This window comes from Tachypleus tridentatus, chromosome 13 (genome assembly GCF_004210375.1).
Source record: "Tachypleus tridentatus isolate NWPU-2018 chromosome 13, ASM421037v1, whole genome shotgun sequence".
NCBI lineage: Eukaryota > Metazoa > Arthropoda > Merostomata > Xiphosura > Limulidae > Tachypleus > Tachypleus tridentatus.
This window is the reverse complement of record NC_134837.1, coordinates 168,646,812-168,668,423: the sequence shown is the minus strand read 5'-3', so window position 1 is coordinate 168,668,423 and position 21,612 is coordinate 168,646,812. Positions and strand designations below refer to the sequence as shown.

The 21,612-nt window shown below is 33.1% G+C and overlaps 1 protein-coding gene across 1 annotated transcript in view; it reads right to left on the bottom strand.

The window, feature by feature from the left end:
* The window catches only part of LOC143238675 (glutamate receptor ionotropic, NMDA 2B-like), a 200,358-nt gene that overhangs the window by 60,503 nt on the left and 118,243 nt on the right, over nt 1–21,612 (bottom strand). The window contains exons 5-6 of the mRNA XM_076479103.1: nt 7,997–8,180; nt 3,482–3,608 (exon numbers count right to left, since the gene is read on the bottom strand). Coding sequence (XP_076335218.1) covers nt 3,482–3,608; nt 7,997–8,180 — 311 coding nt within the window. The remainder of the gene's footprint in view (nt 1–3,481; nt 3,609–7,996; nt 8,181–21,612) is intronic.

Genomic DNA, 21,612 nt, shown 5'->3' with positions numbered 1-21,612 from the left:
GCAAGGTCAGGTGAGTAGGGGGGGTGGGGAAGAACAGTGATCGAGTGTTTGGCCAAAAACTCACAAGTTCTGAGGCACACATTTCGCAGCAACGCGGTGCATTTTCAATTTTTCGGTCAAAATCTCGTAACAAGATCCAACTGATATCCCACACTCTTCAGCAAGCTTCCTGACAGTCAGACGTCGATTTGCCCGCACCAGGGTGTTGATTTTGTCGACGTGTGGGTCGTCAGTTGACGTGGAAGGACGTCCAGGACGCTCATCATCTTCAATGGACTGTCGACCATCCTTAAAACGTTCATGCCACTTGAAACATGCCGTACGCCTCATAGCAACATCACCGTAAGCCGTGTTAAGCATAGCAAAAGTTTTAGTCGCAGATTTTCTAAGTTTAACACAAAATTTCACAGCAAGTCGTTGCTCCTTCAGGTCATTCCTTCTGAAATCCGCCAAACGAAAAAAATCGCACTTCACTTAAAACCGCGTAGCTAATACACAAATGAAGATATCTGCAATCGGGAAATGGCGTCGTAATCAGCTGATCTGTGCAAACCTAGCGACACCAAGCGGATTCCCCTGGAACTAACTGGAGCCGCGCAATTCAAACAGTCCGCGTATTTTTTGAAAAGACCTCGTATTACATTTTCAGCAAGAAAAAAGACTCATTTTGATCGTTAAAGAATTGAAATTTTTGTGATTCTCTTAATCATTGAAATGTCAGTTGTAGTAGACCATAGGACTAGTAAACTAACGGTAAAACAGTTAGCGTAGATCAAAATGTTATTATGTTAATCTGAAGACGACTTAGGAAGGTCGAAACGTTGTTCTCTGCTTATCAATAAAAGTGTTAATACCCATACCAACCATTTTGTGAAACAAAAGGTTTGTTTGTTTTGAAGCACAAAGTTACACTATAGGCTATCTGTATTCTGTCCAGTCATGTATCGTAACCCAATTTTTATATTTATCCCCGACATTTGCCACCGTGAGGGAAACCAAACGGAAACAGCAAATTTTCTATCCACATTTGACCTGGATATGTAATTATTATAAGACCTTTAACTGTAACGCAAAATTCCTCAGCATCAAATAACTTATTGGATAAAATCAATAAATTTACTAATTAAAGAGCTTCCGATATTGTGATTTCGATTTTGATGTTATGCGAACAATTTTTTTCCCCACAGGAATACATTGTATCGAACTGGATCATCTTAATAACTTAATAGAAGTAATAGGATGAGCTTGTCTTCTGTTGACCGTTATAAAGTACTTTTCCTTATCAGTACCGTGAAGTAGTTAGTTGGTTTGTTTTGAACTTTGCACAAAGCTACACGAGGGCTAACTGCAGTTGCCGTCCATAATTTAGCAGTGTAAGACTAGAGGGAAGGCAGCTAGTCATCACCACCCACCGCCAACTCTTGGACTACTCTTTTACCAACTAATAATAGGATTGACCGTCACATAATAACGCCTCCGTAGCTGAAAGGACGAGCATGTTTGGTGTGACGGGGTTTCGAACATACGACCCTCTGCTTACGAGTCGAACGCCCTGACTACCTGGCCATGTCGGGCCTAGAAACATATGAATATAAACATATGAAAACAAAATTACGTTACATAAAAATAAACATGGGTCAAGTGTGTGTGCTGCTTGTAACATCTTCTACAAACTTTTTTAAATTGTAGAAATTTTGTCAAAACATTCTTCAGGGTACTCATTAGGAACATAAGATTCCAATATGAAAATAAGGTTAAAAGAAGAAGGTTACAATCAACATATCTTTAGGTATTCCGATTAAAGAAATCTAGTTATATAGATTCAATACAAAACCAGTGAATAATATAGTTAATTTAATATGTATCGTTCAAACTAGAAGTATGCAATAACATAAAAATATGTATAATGCTTATAATGCACGAATTCATTTTGCAAGTTTCCATTTTAGACTTCAGAAGCGAAGAATTCTAAGAACTATCGTTTTTACTTGTGTGGATTAAAGAATTAGGTACGAAGTATGGAACTCTTTGTTTAACTTAAGTTTGATTAAGTTTTGGGTTCTATGAATATTATTACAGGTTAGTCAAAATTAAGATAAAATAATTGTATATAAGGACAACTCACACTTTTCTTTTACCGTGAACAGCATGTACTGGACACAAATTGCCTTTTAAATACCCTGTTTTTTAGTTTAAATTTCTTATAAACAGAATTTGATTCCGCTAGACAAAGTTTTACCCTAGAGTGTTAATTTAATAGTCAGGGGAAATTCCGCCTTTTTCTCTTTTCAGTAGTTCTCCACATGAATTATTCATCACGTGGTGAATAGGAGTTTTTACAATCAGTTCACGGTTTGTTATCTCAGTAAGTTTTAACTAGTTGGTATTTTTATCTTGATAAAGCTCATTTTGTTTGTAAAATAATCCAAATTATTACTTGTGTCAAACCAATGTAAAATGAGTGAATATTCCATGAAGTCCGAACTTTTACGATTATTAATGAAACTCTGAGGTTTCATTGTTGTTTTGATTTGTAAAAGAAAGAGGTGCAGTTTTAAAAATAGTCAATAAGGGAAATTTCCACCTAATTACCCCAGTGGCTAAGGGGTAATTTCGAAGAATTATAATGTGAAAAACCTGGCACAGCACAAATAGCTTATTTGTAGCTTTGTGCTTAAAAACAAACAAACAAATTCACTTAATTGGTGATGAATATAGGAAGTTATGGCTCCCTGACCTTTATGGATTCAAGTGCACTTCTTTGTTATAATGTAAACTGAGAGATAAATAGAAACAGTCTGTTATAGGAACCAAAATTTGATGTCCTTCAATTATATATGATGGTTGTTACAATTTATTTACAGTAGTGAGGATGTATCACACTAAACAAAACTAACATTTCAACTAGTGGACTTGTATTTTATTAGATACGAGGAAAGAAAGTGTTTTTGCATAAAACTAAAGTTCAGTATGCTTTAAATTTTTTCTTACAAATTAGCTATTTACTAACACGTATTCATAGAATCGAAACAAATATTACAAAGTAGCACATTCTGAAGTAATTTGTGTCTATGTGTTTCTATTTTCCAAAGCTTTCTGAGTAAAAAGAATCTATTAGGAGATTCTAGGAGCATTTTTATAAATCAAATGTCTTGATCTATTAGGGTAAAACCAATGGGAAACCGAGAAAAAGCTAATTAAATAAATTAATTTGCTATAATACGTAGTTAATGGACTTTGTCTTCTCCCAAAACCCTCGTGTATATTAATTAGTTAATGCGTTTCTTTAGTTTCGTTTTTTTGTATCTTACACTATTCCATTGTCTCTGATTATTACATCCTCCAAGAACCATCGCGTATATTAAGTAACGTATTTCTTTAGTTTCCAGTTTTTATTTCTTACATTATTCTATTGTCTATCATTATCAGATTCTCCCACTATCCTTGAGTCTTATATTATTCCATTGTCTCTTATTATTACCTTTTCCCAGTATCCTTGAGTCTTTAGATTCATCACTTCCAACTCCACATATCTGAGAGTGCCGTCTGGGTTGAACTCTAAGTTTGGTCCTCCGCTAGTTGATGGAATGCTAACGTTTCGAAGATATCTAAACATAGAAATATTAAATAGAAACTTTTAGGCATCACTGAAAGTAGTACCTAAAGTGAAAATTTAATATATACAATAAAACATACAACACCGGCTCGTCTGAAAGATAAAAAATGGTTCGTGAAATCAACAATGAATTGTTGTCAATGAATTTACGTTTTATACTAAGAAACTTCCAATAATTAAATCCTCTGTCGCTAAACACAAAATCTAGCAAGATTAATTGCACCGTTAATAACTTTTAAGTGCTTCTTTCTCTTCAGATACTTTTTAAAATCTTTAGTTTAGAGTACTTTTAGTTTTGTTTTTATATTAAAGAAAAGCATACCAAATTTTTTGATTCTAGATAATTAATATTTTATCTAAGTGCACAACGTAAAATAATTTTTGATTTCACTCATTATAAGCACACTTGAAATAGGGCCCTTGAAAATATACAACTGTTACTTTTCTGAAATAAACATAATGCTAGACTATTGGTTATAAATGTGAATTATTCTAAAAACAGAAATAGTTTATAAGAGCTAACGTTTGAAAATTACGAAAGCAGAGTGCATAAAAATACTAAATACATATAATTAGGCTGATTATCTTTAAGAATAAATAGGTCAAGACGTTCGATACGGAACTGGAGGGTTACTTAATAAAACCTTTAATCCTGAAAGCTTAGAAGCCTTTAGAAAGAAAATATTCAAAATAGGTAACCATAAAGTTTAAAGAGTTTGTTTTTTCAACTAAGCAAACATATCTTGCGAGGTCATTTTGAATACAAGTTTCTGAGTAATGCTTTGTAAAGACTTTGGTATACACAACTAAAACACATTAAAATAGCTCGAGTGAATGTTAAAGCCTTAAAATGTATTCCAATACATGATATATTCTTGTCCTCGTATCTCAATGCACTGAAATAATTTGGTCTTTGACGTTACATTTTCAAATGCATTTCTAGCATTTATATGAATAAATTTAACTTATTTAAACAAATATCGTAGTCAGTATTAGTAACGCCCCGAATAATTAATGTCATATAGTTTAAAAATTCATCAATTCATTGAATTATTTTGCTTCTATTTAAGAAAACCAAATGTGCGGGAGCTCAGGTTTTGAGAAGTTCAAACTCTCCACGTGTCCATTGTCTAGGTTAATGCTTCTTTCGACTGTAAATTAAAGCATTTAGGAAAAAAGATTAATAACGTATAAATTCAGCCTTTTGAGATAGCTTTTTTCTAGTGGTACTAAACGGTGATTTATGGTTTTATTTTAAAAAAAAGACATTTCTAATTTTTTTAGATATTTTCAAAGAAATGAAATAAACGAAAAACAAATTCCATTGATTTTCAGTCCTAGAAAAACATTTCTGCTTGCGTTTCAGAGAAGGACAAACGGTTGTTACAAACAGTTCGGCCAGCAATGAAACCAACAAGAAATTAAAAATAAAACAAAAAACAACAGTTAACGCAGGTCAAACTGTATTTTGATTATTTTTTTCCCTTTCAGTTATAAGTAATAAAGTCATATTCATGTTAAACATTTCTCTAACGTGATGATTACATTACCTAATTTTTAACATACATTATGATTTCTCTTATACGTAAGAGGTAGGTTAATCGCAACTTATAATAATAATTTGGAAAATGCTTATTGAGTAAAGTGTCACCACAGATGTTAACCTTGACGTCGCGGGCGTTATGCTTAGAATCTATATATTTAGATTACTGCTATTTCCTGATTGATCAATGCACAATGCTACATTACAAATGTAATTATGGATGAAAGAATGATGTAAGTAAATAGACACCAAAATTTGAAAGAATGTCAGTTTATTATGGAATCATACAAAGCAATAACTAAATCCTAATGTGGTTGATACTTTGGCCTTATAGAGGGCAGCGCTGCGTTTAAACACTGCTAGATGAGACCAGTAATCCTGGTCTAAGGGTTAAAAGATAATTTATGACACTGCATCTGCTACATGGAATATCTGGAAGCCCCCCCCCTACCAGTGACACAGCGGTATATCTACGGACTTACAACACTAGAAACCGGGTTTCGATACCCGCGATAGGCGGAACATAGATAGCCCATTATTTAACTTTATGATTAATTTTACATAGAACAAACAAGTCCTAGAAGTGTGTCTACGGGGACGCTTTTTGCAGGGACCGGCTAGAATATGCAACTTACGCTAAATAGGATTCATGTTCATTGATTAGCTGAACCATGAATACGTGATGGTTCTGACTCTAATTCCATTTTTCAATCTCTAGGAGTATTGAAATACTTGCGTCAAGTTTTTGTAAATCACAGCCTTCTGATAGAAAGGATACGCGCACAATGAAATTATTAAACAGTTTTCATTACAGTAATTATTTAAACAGCTTTGAAACCAAATTCCAAGTCAATTCAAAGCAATGCAATCATTCGCAAACTGTGTGTGTGTTTTTCTCATAGCAAAGCCACATCGGGCTATCTTCTGAGCCCATCGAGGGGAATCGAACCCTTAATTTTAACGTTGTAAATCAATGGACAAACCACTGTGCTAGCGGGGGGCCATTCACAAAGTGAATGACTTTGGTTATGACTGTGACGCAGGATAGACATTGCAAATAATTTGGGCTTATCACTCTTGGTACTTTTAACAAGATGAAAAACAAGGATTTGAAGCTGGTGAAGTCCCACACAATAAATATCTACAAATTCCCTGCCATAACTCTAAATTAACAGGTATATCATGAAAAATATGGCCAGAAAAACAGGAATCACAACAAACCTCATTGATCAAGTACTTGTCATTCTTTTGTAACGTAACTCTAATGGACCTTTGTATCTTTAGGCTGCTTAAATGTTGTCTTTAAAGTCGACATCTCCTTAGAACGGTTAACTAAAACGACATTTTATACTCACAATATAAAATATAAAATGTACTTTCTTCATTTAGCTCTGTTCTTTGATTTTTAATGAAATGCAAAACCTTCAGCTGGATCAGATTGTTTACTGTATAAGTTGTGATGTGAAATCTTTGCGTACAAAAATTCATTTGTTTTTATTTTGGTCAATTTAAGAAACTCATGCAAAGCCACATAAAGTGTTTTTTCTTAGCCACTTTTAAGTTTGATATGTAGGCTAGAGGAAAGGAAACTAGTCAAAGGTTTTCACTAACTGTTCTTGAGCTACTGCAATTGAATAGTGAAATTTGACTGTTACTCCAATAACGTATAGACAGTCTCAAACTGTATATTTGTACAGCAGCAGAACGTAAACCATGAACCCTCAATACACTCTATAGTAACGACTTTGGTTTGAACGTCATTGAAATTTAGAAGAATGTACAATATTAATTTAAAATATTATTGTTTTATATGCGCTTTGAATTCTTCAGGAGTCTTCACAATGTAGGGAGAAGCAGTGTTGTGAAGTATGTTTTAATATTTCAATTTAGAAGTCTTGTATATTTTGCTTGAAGTGTTTTGGTGTGACGTAGTGATAATGCGTTATAGTTGGAAATTTCCCGAGTATCTAGATTTGTCGTGGCGTGATAAAAATAATGTCTTAAATTTTCTTTAACTTTAGAGAAAAACATTATAGTAATATGAAATATCACCGACAAAGTGTATTTATTGACGAGGTAGTTAGTTAGTTAGGTAACTGGTGGGTTTATTACGGTGTTGTCAATTGAACACTAAGTTAAAGAATGTTAATGGTTTTGGTTTGGTTTTTGGAATTTCGCACAAAGCTACTCGAGGGCTATCTGTGCTAGCCGTCCCTAATTTAGCAGTGTAAGACTAGAGGGAAGGCAGCTAGTCATCACCACCCACCGCCAACTCTTGGGTTACTCTTTTACCAACGAATAGTGGGATTGACCGTCACATTATAACGCCTCCACGGCTGGGAGGGCGAGCATGTTTGGCGCGACGCGGGCGCAAACCCGCGACCCTCGGATTACGAGTCGCACGCCTCACGCGCTTGGCCATGTCGGGCCTAAAGAATGTTAATAAACCAGTTTTGAGTTTATGCTGTGGATACCAGAAGAACAAGTTGTTTAGTTTCAATTGTGACTTAAGCTTAACACCTGGTTAAGTTGCAGAATTTTCTGAAAGAAATAAAACATTTTTATTTTCTTTAAGTGAATTAGATTTTGACTTTGTACATTAGTTAGTTTGTCACTGTTTACACGTCTCACGAAATTAGTCACTGAATGGAGTGTAAGATTTATAATAAGAATTATTTTATTATTAATTAACTACTATTTTTTACAATTAAAGATTATATATTTGCTTGTTTTCACATTCCTTGATAATAATGCTAGCGATAAAGGTGTTTATGCTTTACAAAGTGATTCATCGTTACAAAATCAAAACTTTCTTAGCAAATAGAAATTGTATTTACTTAAAGAACATATCTCCTTTACTCCAGTGGTCGGTAGAAGTTCCATTGCATTTCAGTCCAGGCGACAGACTTTTGTTCTCATTTCGAGGGTCATTTACAAAGAGCTCCAAGCCGTAACCGAAGACATAGACAGCTCGTTCGATCTCATCTTCAAGTTTCGCTTTGGTAGTGTTAAAGTGAACTCCTGAGAATGAAAGACAACATAGGGTGAGCACATACTTGATGAATTCCTATTTAGAACTGGAGCCAGAAAAAGCTACGAGAGACTATAGGAAAGAAAATAATAGTATTATCAGCTAATAGAACACGACTGACTCTTTAAGATACCTTTTGAAATCTTCCTAGAAATGTTCTCATTAGATCTCGTATTATACAATCGGATATATACCAGTAAAATGTGTAAAGTAAAACAGTTCATTACAATAACACTTATCATTTTACACAGTAGATGAGAAACACAATCAGTATTTGCTTGGTCATAGTTATTCATGAGTATTTGTTTCAGTTGGATTAACTTTAATTCAGAAAAAAAAACCTGGACTAAACAAAGATTTTTAAAGTTATTTTCTATGTAATTTCTATCATTACAAAGTGATGAAAACTTAACCATAAAAACCACTTACCATACTCTTTTGTTTAAATCTATATTATTAATGTGTATTTTTAGGAGTATTTATTTGCACTTTACCTGTGTTTGTCAGTCCTATTGGATGGTTTGTATTATAGTTTAAACTTTCTCATAACATTAGTAGCCAACCATTTTTTGTTGTGCAGATATTTAAAACACACATTTCTCGTTGATTACTTTTGTCTCTAACTGTTAAACTGGCTCGGCATGGCAATGTAGGTTAAGGCGTTCGACTCGTAATCTGAGGATCGCGAGTTCGAATCCCCGTCGCACCAATCGTATTCGCTCTCTCAGTCATGGGGGGGTTATAATATGACGGTCAATCCCGCTATTCGTTGGTAAAAGAGTAGCCCAAGAGTTCTACCTAAATTAGCGCAGGTAATCTTCGTGTAGCTTTGCGCGAAATTCAAACCAATTCTCAGTACGTACTTTAGCTATATAATATCATTTCTAATTCAGTAGAACTCTGTTTGTTTTGATTATTCGAACTAAGCGAAGCGTACTCTAGCGGTCCCTAATTTTGAATTGATAGTGTAGAAGAAAAACAGCTTATCATTATCTCCAACTCTTAGGGTAATTGAATCGAATTGTAGGGTTTTAATGCTTCTTTCATAACATACCCACAACCCTAAACTGAGGAACACAATTTTGTGGCAACGAGAAGTGAGCTATGGACCCTCAACTTTATGGTTCGAGCATGCTCACTATAATACGTTAGACATTTTATGAACGATTAATACTCAGTTTCACATATATAATTTTTTTCTTAAGAGTAATAAGTCCGTTTTTAATAAAATTTCTTTTCTAATAAGCTCTTTGTTAGCTGTGGCATAGAGACTCATGGATTGTTTTATTTTTCAAGTACAAGCTCATAGTTTCATCTTTTGTATGATTTGAAATTTAACTACAGCTGCGGCTATTAAGGATTCCTTGTGGCTTGTTTATTAAACGTGTTATTTATATTGCTAAATACCAAAATAAATTAGATATGGCGTAAAACAAATAGCTTCTTAGCTAATATGTTTGGATACTTTGGCTACTTTATTTTCATTAATTTATTTGGGGTTACTTATATAGCGGCCTTCGACACTTACAGCATAAGAGTTTCAGTTCTGGTAGACGACAAGCAAGGACATTAAGGAAAGACTGTAGGTAAAATTAGTGGGCGACATTTTCCAATCAGAACTACCTCTTTGGCAGGTGAGATGGTGGTTCTCGAACGATGAAGTTAGTGGATCATGAAGCAGTGGTGAAGTTTTCTAAGTCGGGAATTATTTTGCAAAGATAACATTACGCAACAAAATATTTACTTTTTTTGTTCCTGGGCAGAAAGTGTTATTTCCCGATTGCTTATGTCTAACGTAAATGGAAAAATCTATTTTCTCTTCAAAATTTGGTTTTGTGACCCGGGTAGAATGATGTAGAAGCCTCAAAGTTGTGCTACTACATAACGGGAATAAGTATCCGTCTTGTTCCCTGGCTCATTCGGTGCACCTCAAAGAGGAATACAACAGCCTCAATACTTTGATTGAAGCCTTGAAGTATGATGAGTATGGCTGGGAGGTTACCAAATACTTCAGAATGGTGGCATTCCTGGTGGGTCTCCAAGGAGACTTTACCAAGTTTCCCTGTTATCTTTGCCTTTGGGACAGCAAGGACACCACAGCGCACTACAACAGGAAGCACTGCCCACAACGGACCGAGTTCTCTGTGGGGAGGCACAACGTCAAGTGTAAACCACTAGTGGACCTCCAGAAGATGTTGTTCTCACCATTTCACATAAAATTGGGACTTATGAAACAATATGTCACAGTTCTTGATAAGGAGTCTTCAGCCTTCAAGTACCATCGAGACTTCTTCCCTAAGCTGTCTGAGGTGAAGGTCAAACCTGGTGTCTTCGTTGGATCATGAATAAAGAAGATCCTGGAGTGCACAGAATTCCCCAAGAAGCTCAATAGGAAGAGAAAAGGCTTGGGGCAGCTTTGCCGTAATGATTCGGGGCTTCTTGGGCAATCACAAGGCCAAAAATTATGTGGAATTGGTTGGGGCTCTGATGAAGAACTACGGCATAATGGGCTGCAGGATGTCTCTGAAAGTCCATATTCTTAACGCTCATCTTGATAAATTCAAGTAGAACATGGGAGTATGCTCAAAGAAGCAGGACAAGCGCTTCACTAAGATATACTGGACTTTTAACTCTGCTACCAAGGAGCGTATAACGAAAACATGATGGGAGAATATATTTATGGGCTGATACGTGAGAGTGATTTACATTACAGTCGCAAATCTCGAAAAACTATTCACCTCTAAACATTTTTATATAACTTTAGTATAAATACATGTAAATGTTGATTCATATGTTGTTTTATTCAGACTTAATGTAAGTGAAAATGTGCAAATTTGCCCGTTTTTACATAGAAAATAGATTAATTTCTAAATTTCATCATCCAGGTCACAAAAGCAAAGTTTTACGGGGATAATGGCCATTTTCCGTACTTTTACAACATAAGCAATTGAGAAATAACACATACAACTCAGGAACAAAATTTATGTTACATAGAGTAACTATGGGCCACGAAAACACTTGGAAGCGAGGTCGTCATAGTCAGGTGATGGGAAAGAGAATGCAATTATGGTTCCATGTGAGTGAGACAAAATGATACGTAAGGGCAAAGCTAATGAAGATTTGGATTGGTTCTTGAGGCATTCCAAGCACTTGCCTGAAATACTTAAAATGGCTGGACACCAGAACAGGAACAGACAACACAAAATATTAAATGAGAAGCAACTCTAGGGCTATAAGACAGTTATTACTGAATTATGGTGGAGGTTTGACATGGACAAAACAGAGCAATACTTTGGGCTGAGTTCAAGGCTTCAGAAAAGCCTAACTGCTTATGTGTATAATCTGTACAATATGTATGGTAGGCTTATTTTGCAATGATTTTATTGGATTGTGAAAGACAATGCAGCAACATCTAGGCGTGAGAGAAAATCTCACTGTTTTTGAGAAATGTTCTGTTGTTTTATAAAACAAAATGATAATTTCAACCTGAGCATAAAAGAGGAAGGAGCTTGCATTAGCAGCTGCAATGACTTTGCCTTGAACAGGCTTTCTTATCCAGGCATCCATTTTGTTCCAGCTTTAAATCCAAATAAAGGTTAACTGATCACTTACACATCCAGGTGTTTCAAGAAAACTGCAGTGGTTTTATGGTCCTCCCATGGTTTATATGCCACAACGTACGCTACTGACAATAACATTGTGAAACAAGAGAGGTAATCTCTATGACTAGCCAAGTACCTTGTGTTCTTTGCAGAATACCAGGTATTTTTGATAGGAGATTGATCAACGTTTATCACTCTGTGCTTCATTGCAGGGGTTACAAAAATCCATAATGTTTTTGGTTGGCCATAAATATAGTCTACATTTCTCTTAATTGCCTCAATCAAAGCTGAGGATCGAACTTCTGATAACACACCCTCCATCATACCATCATCATAGTGCTGACAATGGTGCAGTTCCAGATCTAAAAGAGATCATTCCCAAGAAATTTCCGTCAGATGGATGCAATCTTAGATTTCTTGTATAACCAGAAAGAGGATTGTATTTAATGAAGTTCAATGACACCTTCCTTGTTAGTGGAAGATGTTCACCAGCTGTAGACAGAGATGGAACAGAGCAGATGGACCTTGGACTGAGCAAAAGGTCGTTATCTGAAATATGGTGGCAGCCAATCAGCGATCAACAACTGCTTTGGAGTGTCTGCTGTATGGACTAAAATAAGAGTGAGGAAAAATGAATATCATAGCTACTGTTGACGTAGATGTAGGATTTGTGAATATTTATGTCATATGTTTTTATCTGAGGGTACTTTCTTGAGTGAACATTGTTTTTGTGTATCCATATTTTGTTTTTGGTGTGTATTATTTTCAAAGGGTTTTATTTGTGTCACAAAAGATTTTGTGATCGGTTTCAAAAGTTTGTGTTTCTATATATTGTGTATATATTGTAAGTATTTCAGTTTTTCTTTCTTTATATATATATATGTTGAGTTCCTGAGTGTATGTATACACATATATATGTAAACACTCATGTATATAGTTTTTTGTCGCACACGGTAGTTTTAAACATATATTATATTTTATTTAGTGTAAGAATGTTAATTTATTGTTTTTAATTAAATTTAAAGTTTAATCTTTACAACAGCTCTTAGTATATGTCTTTGCTATATTTATTATGATTGTACGGTTTTCTGTTTTACAATTACTTTTAAATGTATGATACTGTTGCTTTGTTTTACGTTAACAATTAGTAATGAGTTTACAGTGTGATTCTATATAACTGATAGTGGGTTTACATTCGGATTCTATATAACTGATAATGGGTTTACATTGTGATTCTGTATAACTGATAATGGATTTACATTGTGATTCTGTATAACTGATAATGGGTTTACATTGTGATTTTATACAAATGATAATGAGTTCACATTGTGATTCTGTAAAACTGATTATGGGTTTACATTGTGATTCTAAACAAATGATAATGAGTTTACATTGTGATTCTATATAACTGATAATGGGTTTACATTGTGATTTATATAATGGATTGACATTCGATTTTGTATTTAACTTTTCCTGAAGTGTGTTGTTGATCATTGATAAATGATTTATATTTCGGTTTAAACTGTTAGGTGTATTAATTCTATGTAGTATTTGTATACGTTTTCTTTTCTTTATGATATTTCTTTGATAAAGGGATTATAAGTTTGGTTTTGTTTCTTTGTTAAAGGTCTTATTCGTGTATTATATATAGTTTATATGTCAAGGGGTCTATTTTTGTATTATACGTGTTACGTTTTAGGTAATTTTTTAAGTACTGTATTTTTATTTAGGGAATTTTGTTGTATATTTTAAGAGTTCGACGTTTTAGTGGATTGTAAGTGTTTTCAGTGTTTCGGCTCGAGTTTATTGGTTTCAATATTAAAATTAATTATATGCTTACAGACAAACCTTAAATCGGGAAGGAAGGAGAATGTGATTATACTATAAACGTGTAACTTCTTATAATATTATAAAAATTATTATCATCTTGATCATTGTTTTGTATATCTCTAGGTTTCGTATAACACATGATCAAGAAATCCGTTCAGTTGTTTTGCTATCCTGTGGATAAATACTTGAGTTACTTTTGGCGGGGAAGGGGGGAGTTCGATATATTGCGGTTAAATACGACGTTTCTTGTGGACTATGGACTGTTAAATTTAGACAGTCTGGATCAGGATCTTAAAGGACAAGCAGCAAGTTATAAGAATTCAGTAAAATTGCGGTTCAGTGTAAGGAAAAACAAGTACTGTACTGTGTTTATGTTTAGGCTGAGAATAAAGACTGTTCTTTCTTCTTGTCATTTTGTGCCCAGTATTATCATTCAATTAGGCATCATGATTGAGTTAGTAAGAGAGTTAAAATTACTTCACGATCGACATTCTGAGTGAGATTTAGCATTACTTCACGATCACTACCTTGAGTGAATCTTAAGTTCTTAAGCGGCCTAACTATAGGATAGTTTGATGGTTAACTCGATTGACCTGAATATAAGACGTTACAACAATATTTAATACTCTGAGCTTAGAAAATGTAAAAGTTACTGTTTTTCACGTCCTACTTTTACTACATTTTTTTATTATTATTTTAGTGGAATACATCCAATTTGTACCTAGCCGTGTTTTATTGTAATAACGCCACTTTAACATGGGCTGAAAGAATTTTGTTCTACTTTATTTACAGATTTTATGTGTGATCTGACGGTTTATGTTGTAAATTACCAGTAAATGTCACTGTAGCAAGCGAAGGTTGCAGGCTTTGGTATAACTATATAGAACAATGTTGTAATTCTATAGAAGTGCTTATAGGAGTTTAATATGAAAATGATTCCACAAGCTACTTTTTAAAGATCTCAGCTAACTTTAATAAAAGTCAACGAATGAAAATACGCCTTTTCTTGTATCTTATAATAACAGCGAACATCTACGTTATTCTATTTATTTTGCAAAGGCAAGATTTTTAGAATATTACGTTCTATTGATTTTTAGTTTAACTTTTTTTAAAAATATCTTTAACAAAATATTTAATACTTTCTTAGGCTTTGTTGATATTTAAATCTAAGTTAAACTTCAGATTACTGTTTACAAAACCTTGTTTTAATACCTTTAACGGATATCAAATGAGGTAGTGATAACAGATAAAGTGAAAATAAAATGTTTCTTTTACTTGAATATTCTACGAACTAAGAGCGAATATGTTTAGTACCTCTTACAAATAACACAAGAAACTAAATGTTTTCATTTGCTGTTTTGATAATTTACAGTTAAAACTTTAATTAGGTTTATTGTTACTGTCAAGTAAGCACATTCTTCGGTATCGAAACTTTTTGTCAGTTTTACTATCACTAACTTTTATCTAAAGGGTAGTATCGTTCAGTTTGAGCATACATTTATTCCACTGTTTCACGCACACACACATAAAATGTTGTTAAAGTTTATTAAATTCAATTGTTTGTTTGTTTTTCTGAATTTCGCGCAAAGCTACACAAGGCCTTCCTTAACTTAGCAGTGTAAGAGTAGAGAGAAAGCAGGTAATCATCACCACCCACCGTCAACTCTTGGGTTACTCTTTTACCAACGAATAGTGAGATTGACCGTAACATTATAATGCCCCCACAGTTGTAAAAGCGAGTATGTTTGATGTGACGGGGATTCGAACCTGATACCCTCAGATTACGAGTCGAGCGCCTTAACTACTTAGCCATGTCGGGCCGATTATATTCAAAATGTTCAAAATAGATTGCTATTATTGCTTATTTTCTTTCAAAATGTTACTAGTTTTGGCTTTGCACACGACATAACAGTTTCAATATTTTAACAGTGACTACACCTTTTCTGATTTATTTCTTCAAATTTTGCTGAACAAGGTTTATTTTCATTATCACCATCCTTCTTTCCCAAGAGGTTTTACCATTGAGGTTGTTGTCATTCATCAGAGGAACTGCTGTTACTATCACCTTCACAGTTCTAAGGCTTTCTTTTCCTATTTGTTTCCACGTTTTCCAAGGTTTATTTTTGACTTTCCAGGGTTTCTTTCTACCTTTGCTTTAAATGTTTCTAGGTTTTATTAGTAATATTGTGTGCACATATTTAAGTACGTGTTGCTACAGTCTCGTCATATTTTAAATTGGTTATGGGCAATGTTGAATTTACACTTTCCATGACATTGTTAAGGGTATTTCTGATGGTTCAGCGTACATAAGAAGACTGGTTATGCTAAAAATAGGGCTTGGATATTCACAGTGAGAAGAACACAAATAGCTATCATGTAGCGTTGCGCTCAACAACAACAACGTTTAAAACAAATTATTGTTATTTTTACATGCATTTAAGACGATTATTGTTTGTTCTATTACTTCTTGAAACATTACCAATTACTTTACTAATTATACTTGAACTATCATTCATAGAAGTTTTATTGTTACTTTAGAATTTGCATAGAGGGAAGATTACAATGCCCGTAAGTGGTTATTAGTAAAAGTGAGTTAACTATATTGTTTATAACTACAACATAATTCAAGATTAATAAAGTTGCATAATAAACAGGAGAAAACTAACAAGTATATGATTAGAATGCACTAGATGAGGAGAGTTGTGTACTTATTAAAAATATTTTTGTTTATTCTAATATTATTTCACTAGTTTCAACCAGTTTTATAGGACATTTAGACTAGCCCTAACACTTCATCAGAATAGCTTATTGATACTTTTCGACGAAACCCTACGTTCACGAGTATTACTGATTGCAGGTTTTAGTAGGTTCTAGAATTGTGTTTGGTACATTCTATTTACTAAGAGGTCACTAAAAGTTTTATGATTTATTTTCCATGAGAAGTGGTTGATGCTAATTTTTGGTCCATCGAAATAATATAGTTTCTACAAGTTATTCTCAATGTAGTTTCTATTAGGTATTTTTAATGCAATTTATATGAGATATTTTTAATATGATTTTAATGAAATATTTTCCACCAGTCTTTATTTTATTATCCCCATTGTTTTTTTTTTAGTTTTAAGATGCTAGCATCAAGGGTCTTTCCGTATAATCAGAGAAATACTAACAGGAGCATTATTCTAACCAACAGAAATTTAATAGTTATGAATTTTAGAAAATCAACTAGAAGTAAAATAACAAATTAATGTATAAATTATAAATCAGATAATAAGCTTTATATATGATAACCTGCGACAAGTCAGGTATGTGTATAAAACTAGCGTCTCTTAAGTAAGAAATCCATTTAGGATGCCTGTCGTTCGAATGAAAATAGAAAAGTTTTCATAAGTTTTGCTTTAGGCTACTTATGTAATTTTATAAATGGCTTGAATTATATATAAGTGTTTTATTGTTTCGTATAACATCAGCCAGAAAATAACAACAGGTTCAAGATGTGAATTATTTGAAAAAACTCATAAAATATATTGCATAAAGGTTCATATGAAGATAAGCAAGATAAATATTGTGAACAATAATATAACAGCTTTAGTGTGTGTTTATTTAATATAGTGAGCAATAATACAATAACTCTAATGTGTGTTTATTTTATATAGTGTAAATAATACAATATCTTTAATGTGTGTTTATTTTATATAGTGAACAATAATACAATAACTTTAGTGTGTGTTTATTTTGTATAGTGAGCAATAATACAATAACATTGGTGTCTGTTAATTTTATATAGTGAACAATAATACAATAACCATAGTGCATGTTTATTTTATATAGTGTGCAATAATACAAAAACTTAGTGTGAATTTGTTTTATATAGTAAGCAATAATACAATAACTTTAGTGTGTGTTTATTTAATATAGTGAACAGTAATACAATAACATTAGTGTCTGCTAATTTTATATATATATATATATTGAACAATAATACAATAATTTTAGTGTTTTTTATTTTATATAGTAAGCAATAACACAATAACTTAGTGCGTGTTTACTTTATATAGTGAGTAATAATATAGTAATTTTAGTATGTGTTTATTTCATATAGTGAATACAATAACTTTAGTGTGTGTTTATTTTATATAGGGATAATAATATAATAACTTTAGTATGTGTTTGTTTTATATAGTGACTGCAATATCTTTAGTGCGTGTGTGTTTTATATGGTGAGCAATAACATAATAACTTTAGTGTGTGTTTATTTTATATAGTGAGCAATAATATAATAACTTTAGTGTGTGTTTATTTTATATAGTGAGCAATAATATAATAACTTTAGTGTGTGTTTATTTTGTATACTCTAATAAAAAAACACACAAACCGAACTATTTCGTTTCAGAACTTCTTAAAGAACATTAAACACAGAATATGACGACATTTTCTCTTCGAAACGCCAAAAATAATACATTTGATGTAAAAATAAATTGAACTTTGGGTCTATTAAAAACTAAAACTTCATTGGTTGAAGACGAAAAAAAATCACAAGGATCATGCGCTCTTTTGGTTTCTGTATTATATCATTTCCTGTACGAAATAGCACACATCTATAGAAATATTGATTTCTTAAAGAAAAACTAATACTTTTTATTCGTCACATTTGAGATAATTCAAAACTTTAATATTTACGGTAGAAACACCATGACACATTCTATTTACAGAATATGAAACCTGTAGAATTACTATTCCATAATTACTGTTCCAGGTGCAAGGATCCGTGGATGGTCTTTCTAGAAGACATTTGTTCGGGATGGGCTACATATACTCAATAAAGTTTATAATCAGTAATAAACTGACCACGGAAGAGTGTTAAATGACCTAGTCATAGTTTTATGACTCAAGCAAAATTATCAGGACTCGTATCTTGCACGATAAACCCTGCCTTTTCTAGGAAACCGCGGATTGGAGTAGACAGGTAGGTCTTGTTTCAAAATTGCATCGAGAAGCAGTAACTGTCCTTTCGTATACCAATCTCATGGTAGTTCACAAGTTGTTCATCAATGGTTCGTATGAGGATAATTACCAAATCCAGGTGCGTCCACTGTATTACAATTGTGCAAATCTGGATTCACCAATAAACTTTAGCACATAAAAAGGTAAGAAGGTGTCACAGCATCTTTGATGCCATGTTGTTGACTTATGATATTGCTTGGAGTGAATAGGGGGTGGGGTCTCTATCCAGATAGTCTCCCATTGCTATTCGGACATATTTACAGCCGTCTTGCAACTACAAAGGTCGTTTGAGAGGGCTCATTCTTCGCCATTTCCGCACAGCGCGAAGAGTTCGCTCTGTTTGTTTTGAGTGTTCGGGTTATACAATAACCATTGTTTTCTTATATGAATGGAACTGAATTGTCACACTTTGAACAACATTATTGCCAGAAATTTGGTGATTTCTCACTGTGTTTGACTATCTTCCTTTAGTCCAGTTATGCGACTTTTTATAAGTACAATTCATTCTCAGAATAGTGCCATTCGTGACGTGTCTGTTAATATTTATGGTCTTTACCATTTTATTATAAGTGGGAGTTATATTGACATGATGTTACAGAACTCAATGTTATATATTTTCAGACTGTCTAGCTGACCTATTTGTAAGGGGATATTGGTAGAAAATTTAAAATTTCCTGACGTTAAGGAATCTTTAAATTCCTGATCTAAAATAAATAATGTTTCAATTTAGTTTTTATTTGCTATGCTATGAGTTTAGCAAATAATTCATGATGCTTGAAGAACGCATAGAAATAAGAAAAACAATATAAACCTTATAAAGCTTAAGAAACCGAGCAATTTCGTAAAGAGACGTTCCTGCCTCATAGATGATTATAATAGATGAAATGTATACCTCGAGGCTTAGCTAAAGATAGATATAACTTCTCATGAGTTTAGCGTACTTCCGACATAGTTATAAAGAACCGCCACTTGAGAATGATATATATTGTATGCTATTCAACTAGTTTGCAAACAGAGAAATTATATGAAATTATTGAATATATTTACCTAGATATACGCATATCAGACCCGTTCTTTAGTGTATGTAAGTTCAATTGGAAACAATAGAAATAGAATTGTAAACACACTTTTCTCGAAAGGCTTTCTTTGTACTTGACTATTATCGAAAATAATTCATTGAAGTTTAAGTAGTTGGACATCATGTTTGAATTATTTCTAAGAATTAAAAGGAATTATTGAGAAGTGGAAACGAATTTCAAAAATAAAACTTATCAAGTTCATGTTATAATCAAGTACTGGGTTGTGTGCTACATCTTACATATAACTCATTTTCTGGTTCAAAATAAACCATTTTGGTATACAATCTAGTACTTACAATACGAATATTAATAAATAAGACAAAACTTATAATTTAGGATAGAAATTTTCTTTTACTAAGTTGTGCATTGTAACAGAAATTTTGCTCTTAATATATTTAATGAAAACTTGGTTTGAGTTCTTTGCTACAAAAAACGTGATTTTATAGTTCTGGGACCAAACAAGGAATACACAGATAGCATTTTCTGAGTAGTTCAACATTCACTTAAAATCGTATAGAATATAATTAATTTGTAATTAACACAAGAACTATTGAACATTAATCATAATGCGTCACTTAAACATTTTATTCGTTCCTGGTATTTTTTTTACTCAGTTCTGACAGCTAATGAACGACTATATTGCTGTAAGGCTATTATTATTGTTTATTAAATAGATGTCAAAGTGTAATAATAATCATGATAAATGAGGTAGGTTTGTTTATCGACTTACTGATAAAATATTAAATAGGACCCTCATATTGATAAAAGGGAGAAATGCATGAGATAGCAGATGTAGGAATTTGAGTTTAACTCTTCGTGTCATAAAGGTCGTGGTGCTGTTCACTCATCCGGAACATCCTTCATTAGAATTTAGTCAATTAATTATATTCGTGATTTAATGAGGTTATTGATAACTTCCATGTTAGGTTCACTGAGTGTGTTAAAAGTCAGGTGAACGTAGAAGACTTCAGTGGTTTGGTATGTAATAACTGTGTTTGTTTTAAATTTTGCACAAAGCTACAGAAGGGCTACCTGCCGTCCCTAATTTTGCAGTGTAAGACAAGAGGGAAGACAGCTAGTCATCTCCACCCACCGCCAACTCTTGGGCTACTCTTCTACAATTGAATTGTTGTATTGACTGTTGCATTATAACACCTTCATGTCTGAAAAGGTGAGCATGTTTGTTGTGACGGGGATTCAAACCCGCGACCCTCAGATTACGAGTCGAGTACCTTAACCACTTGGCCATGCCGGGCCTGTAATGGCTGTGATTATTTGGTATTGAGGCTTTTCCAAGCTGTTCTTACTTTATGCTGTGTGAATATCCTTTGTATGTTATCGTGTATTTTCTTTTACACTACTTACATTTAGAGTGCCTATTGAATACAAACAAATACCGTATGTGCATAACGGTAAAACAGCAGTAAATTCTGTAAAGTTATGAAATAATTCAAAAGAAAAGTAAAAACAACAACAACATATCAACAAAAAATGAGTTGCTTGTTCACAAGGAACGTTAATAAAAACACTGATGGCGTGTGTTACCTTGAAGTAAGTTACAAAAACGAAAAATGTTGTAAAACATTTTCAAAATGTTGTTCAAGTTGTCGGTTTTCTTTAGTGCACTTTGTTCACCGCGGGAAGAAATCAAACCCAGGGCTTAACATCTTAACCCTGTAAATGTACCGCTCATCTATTGGAGGGAGGTGGGATCTTGAAATATTTTGTTTTATTTTTTAATATACTTCGCTGAATAGCACCGAAAAAGGAATAAAACATAATAAAGAGAGTATAAGCAAATAAAAAGCTATATCGATAATATACTATTGGAATATGATGAACGTGAATGGTTAAAATACTTTATGATACAACACTGAATAAAACATAGTTTAACAGTCTACATCAAAATG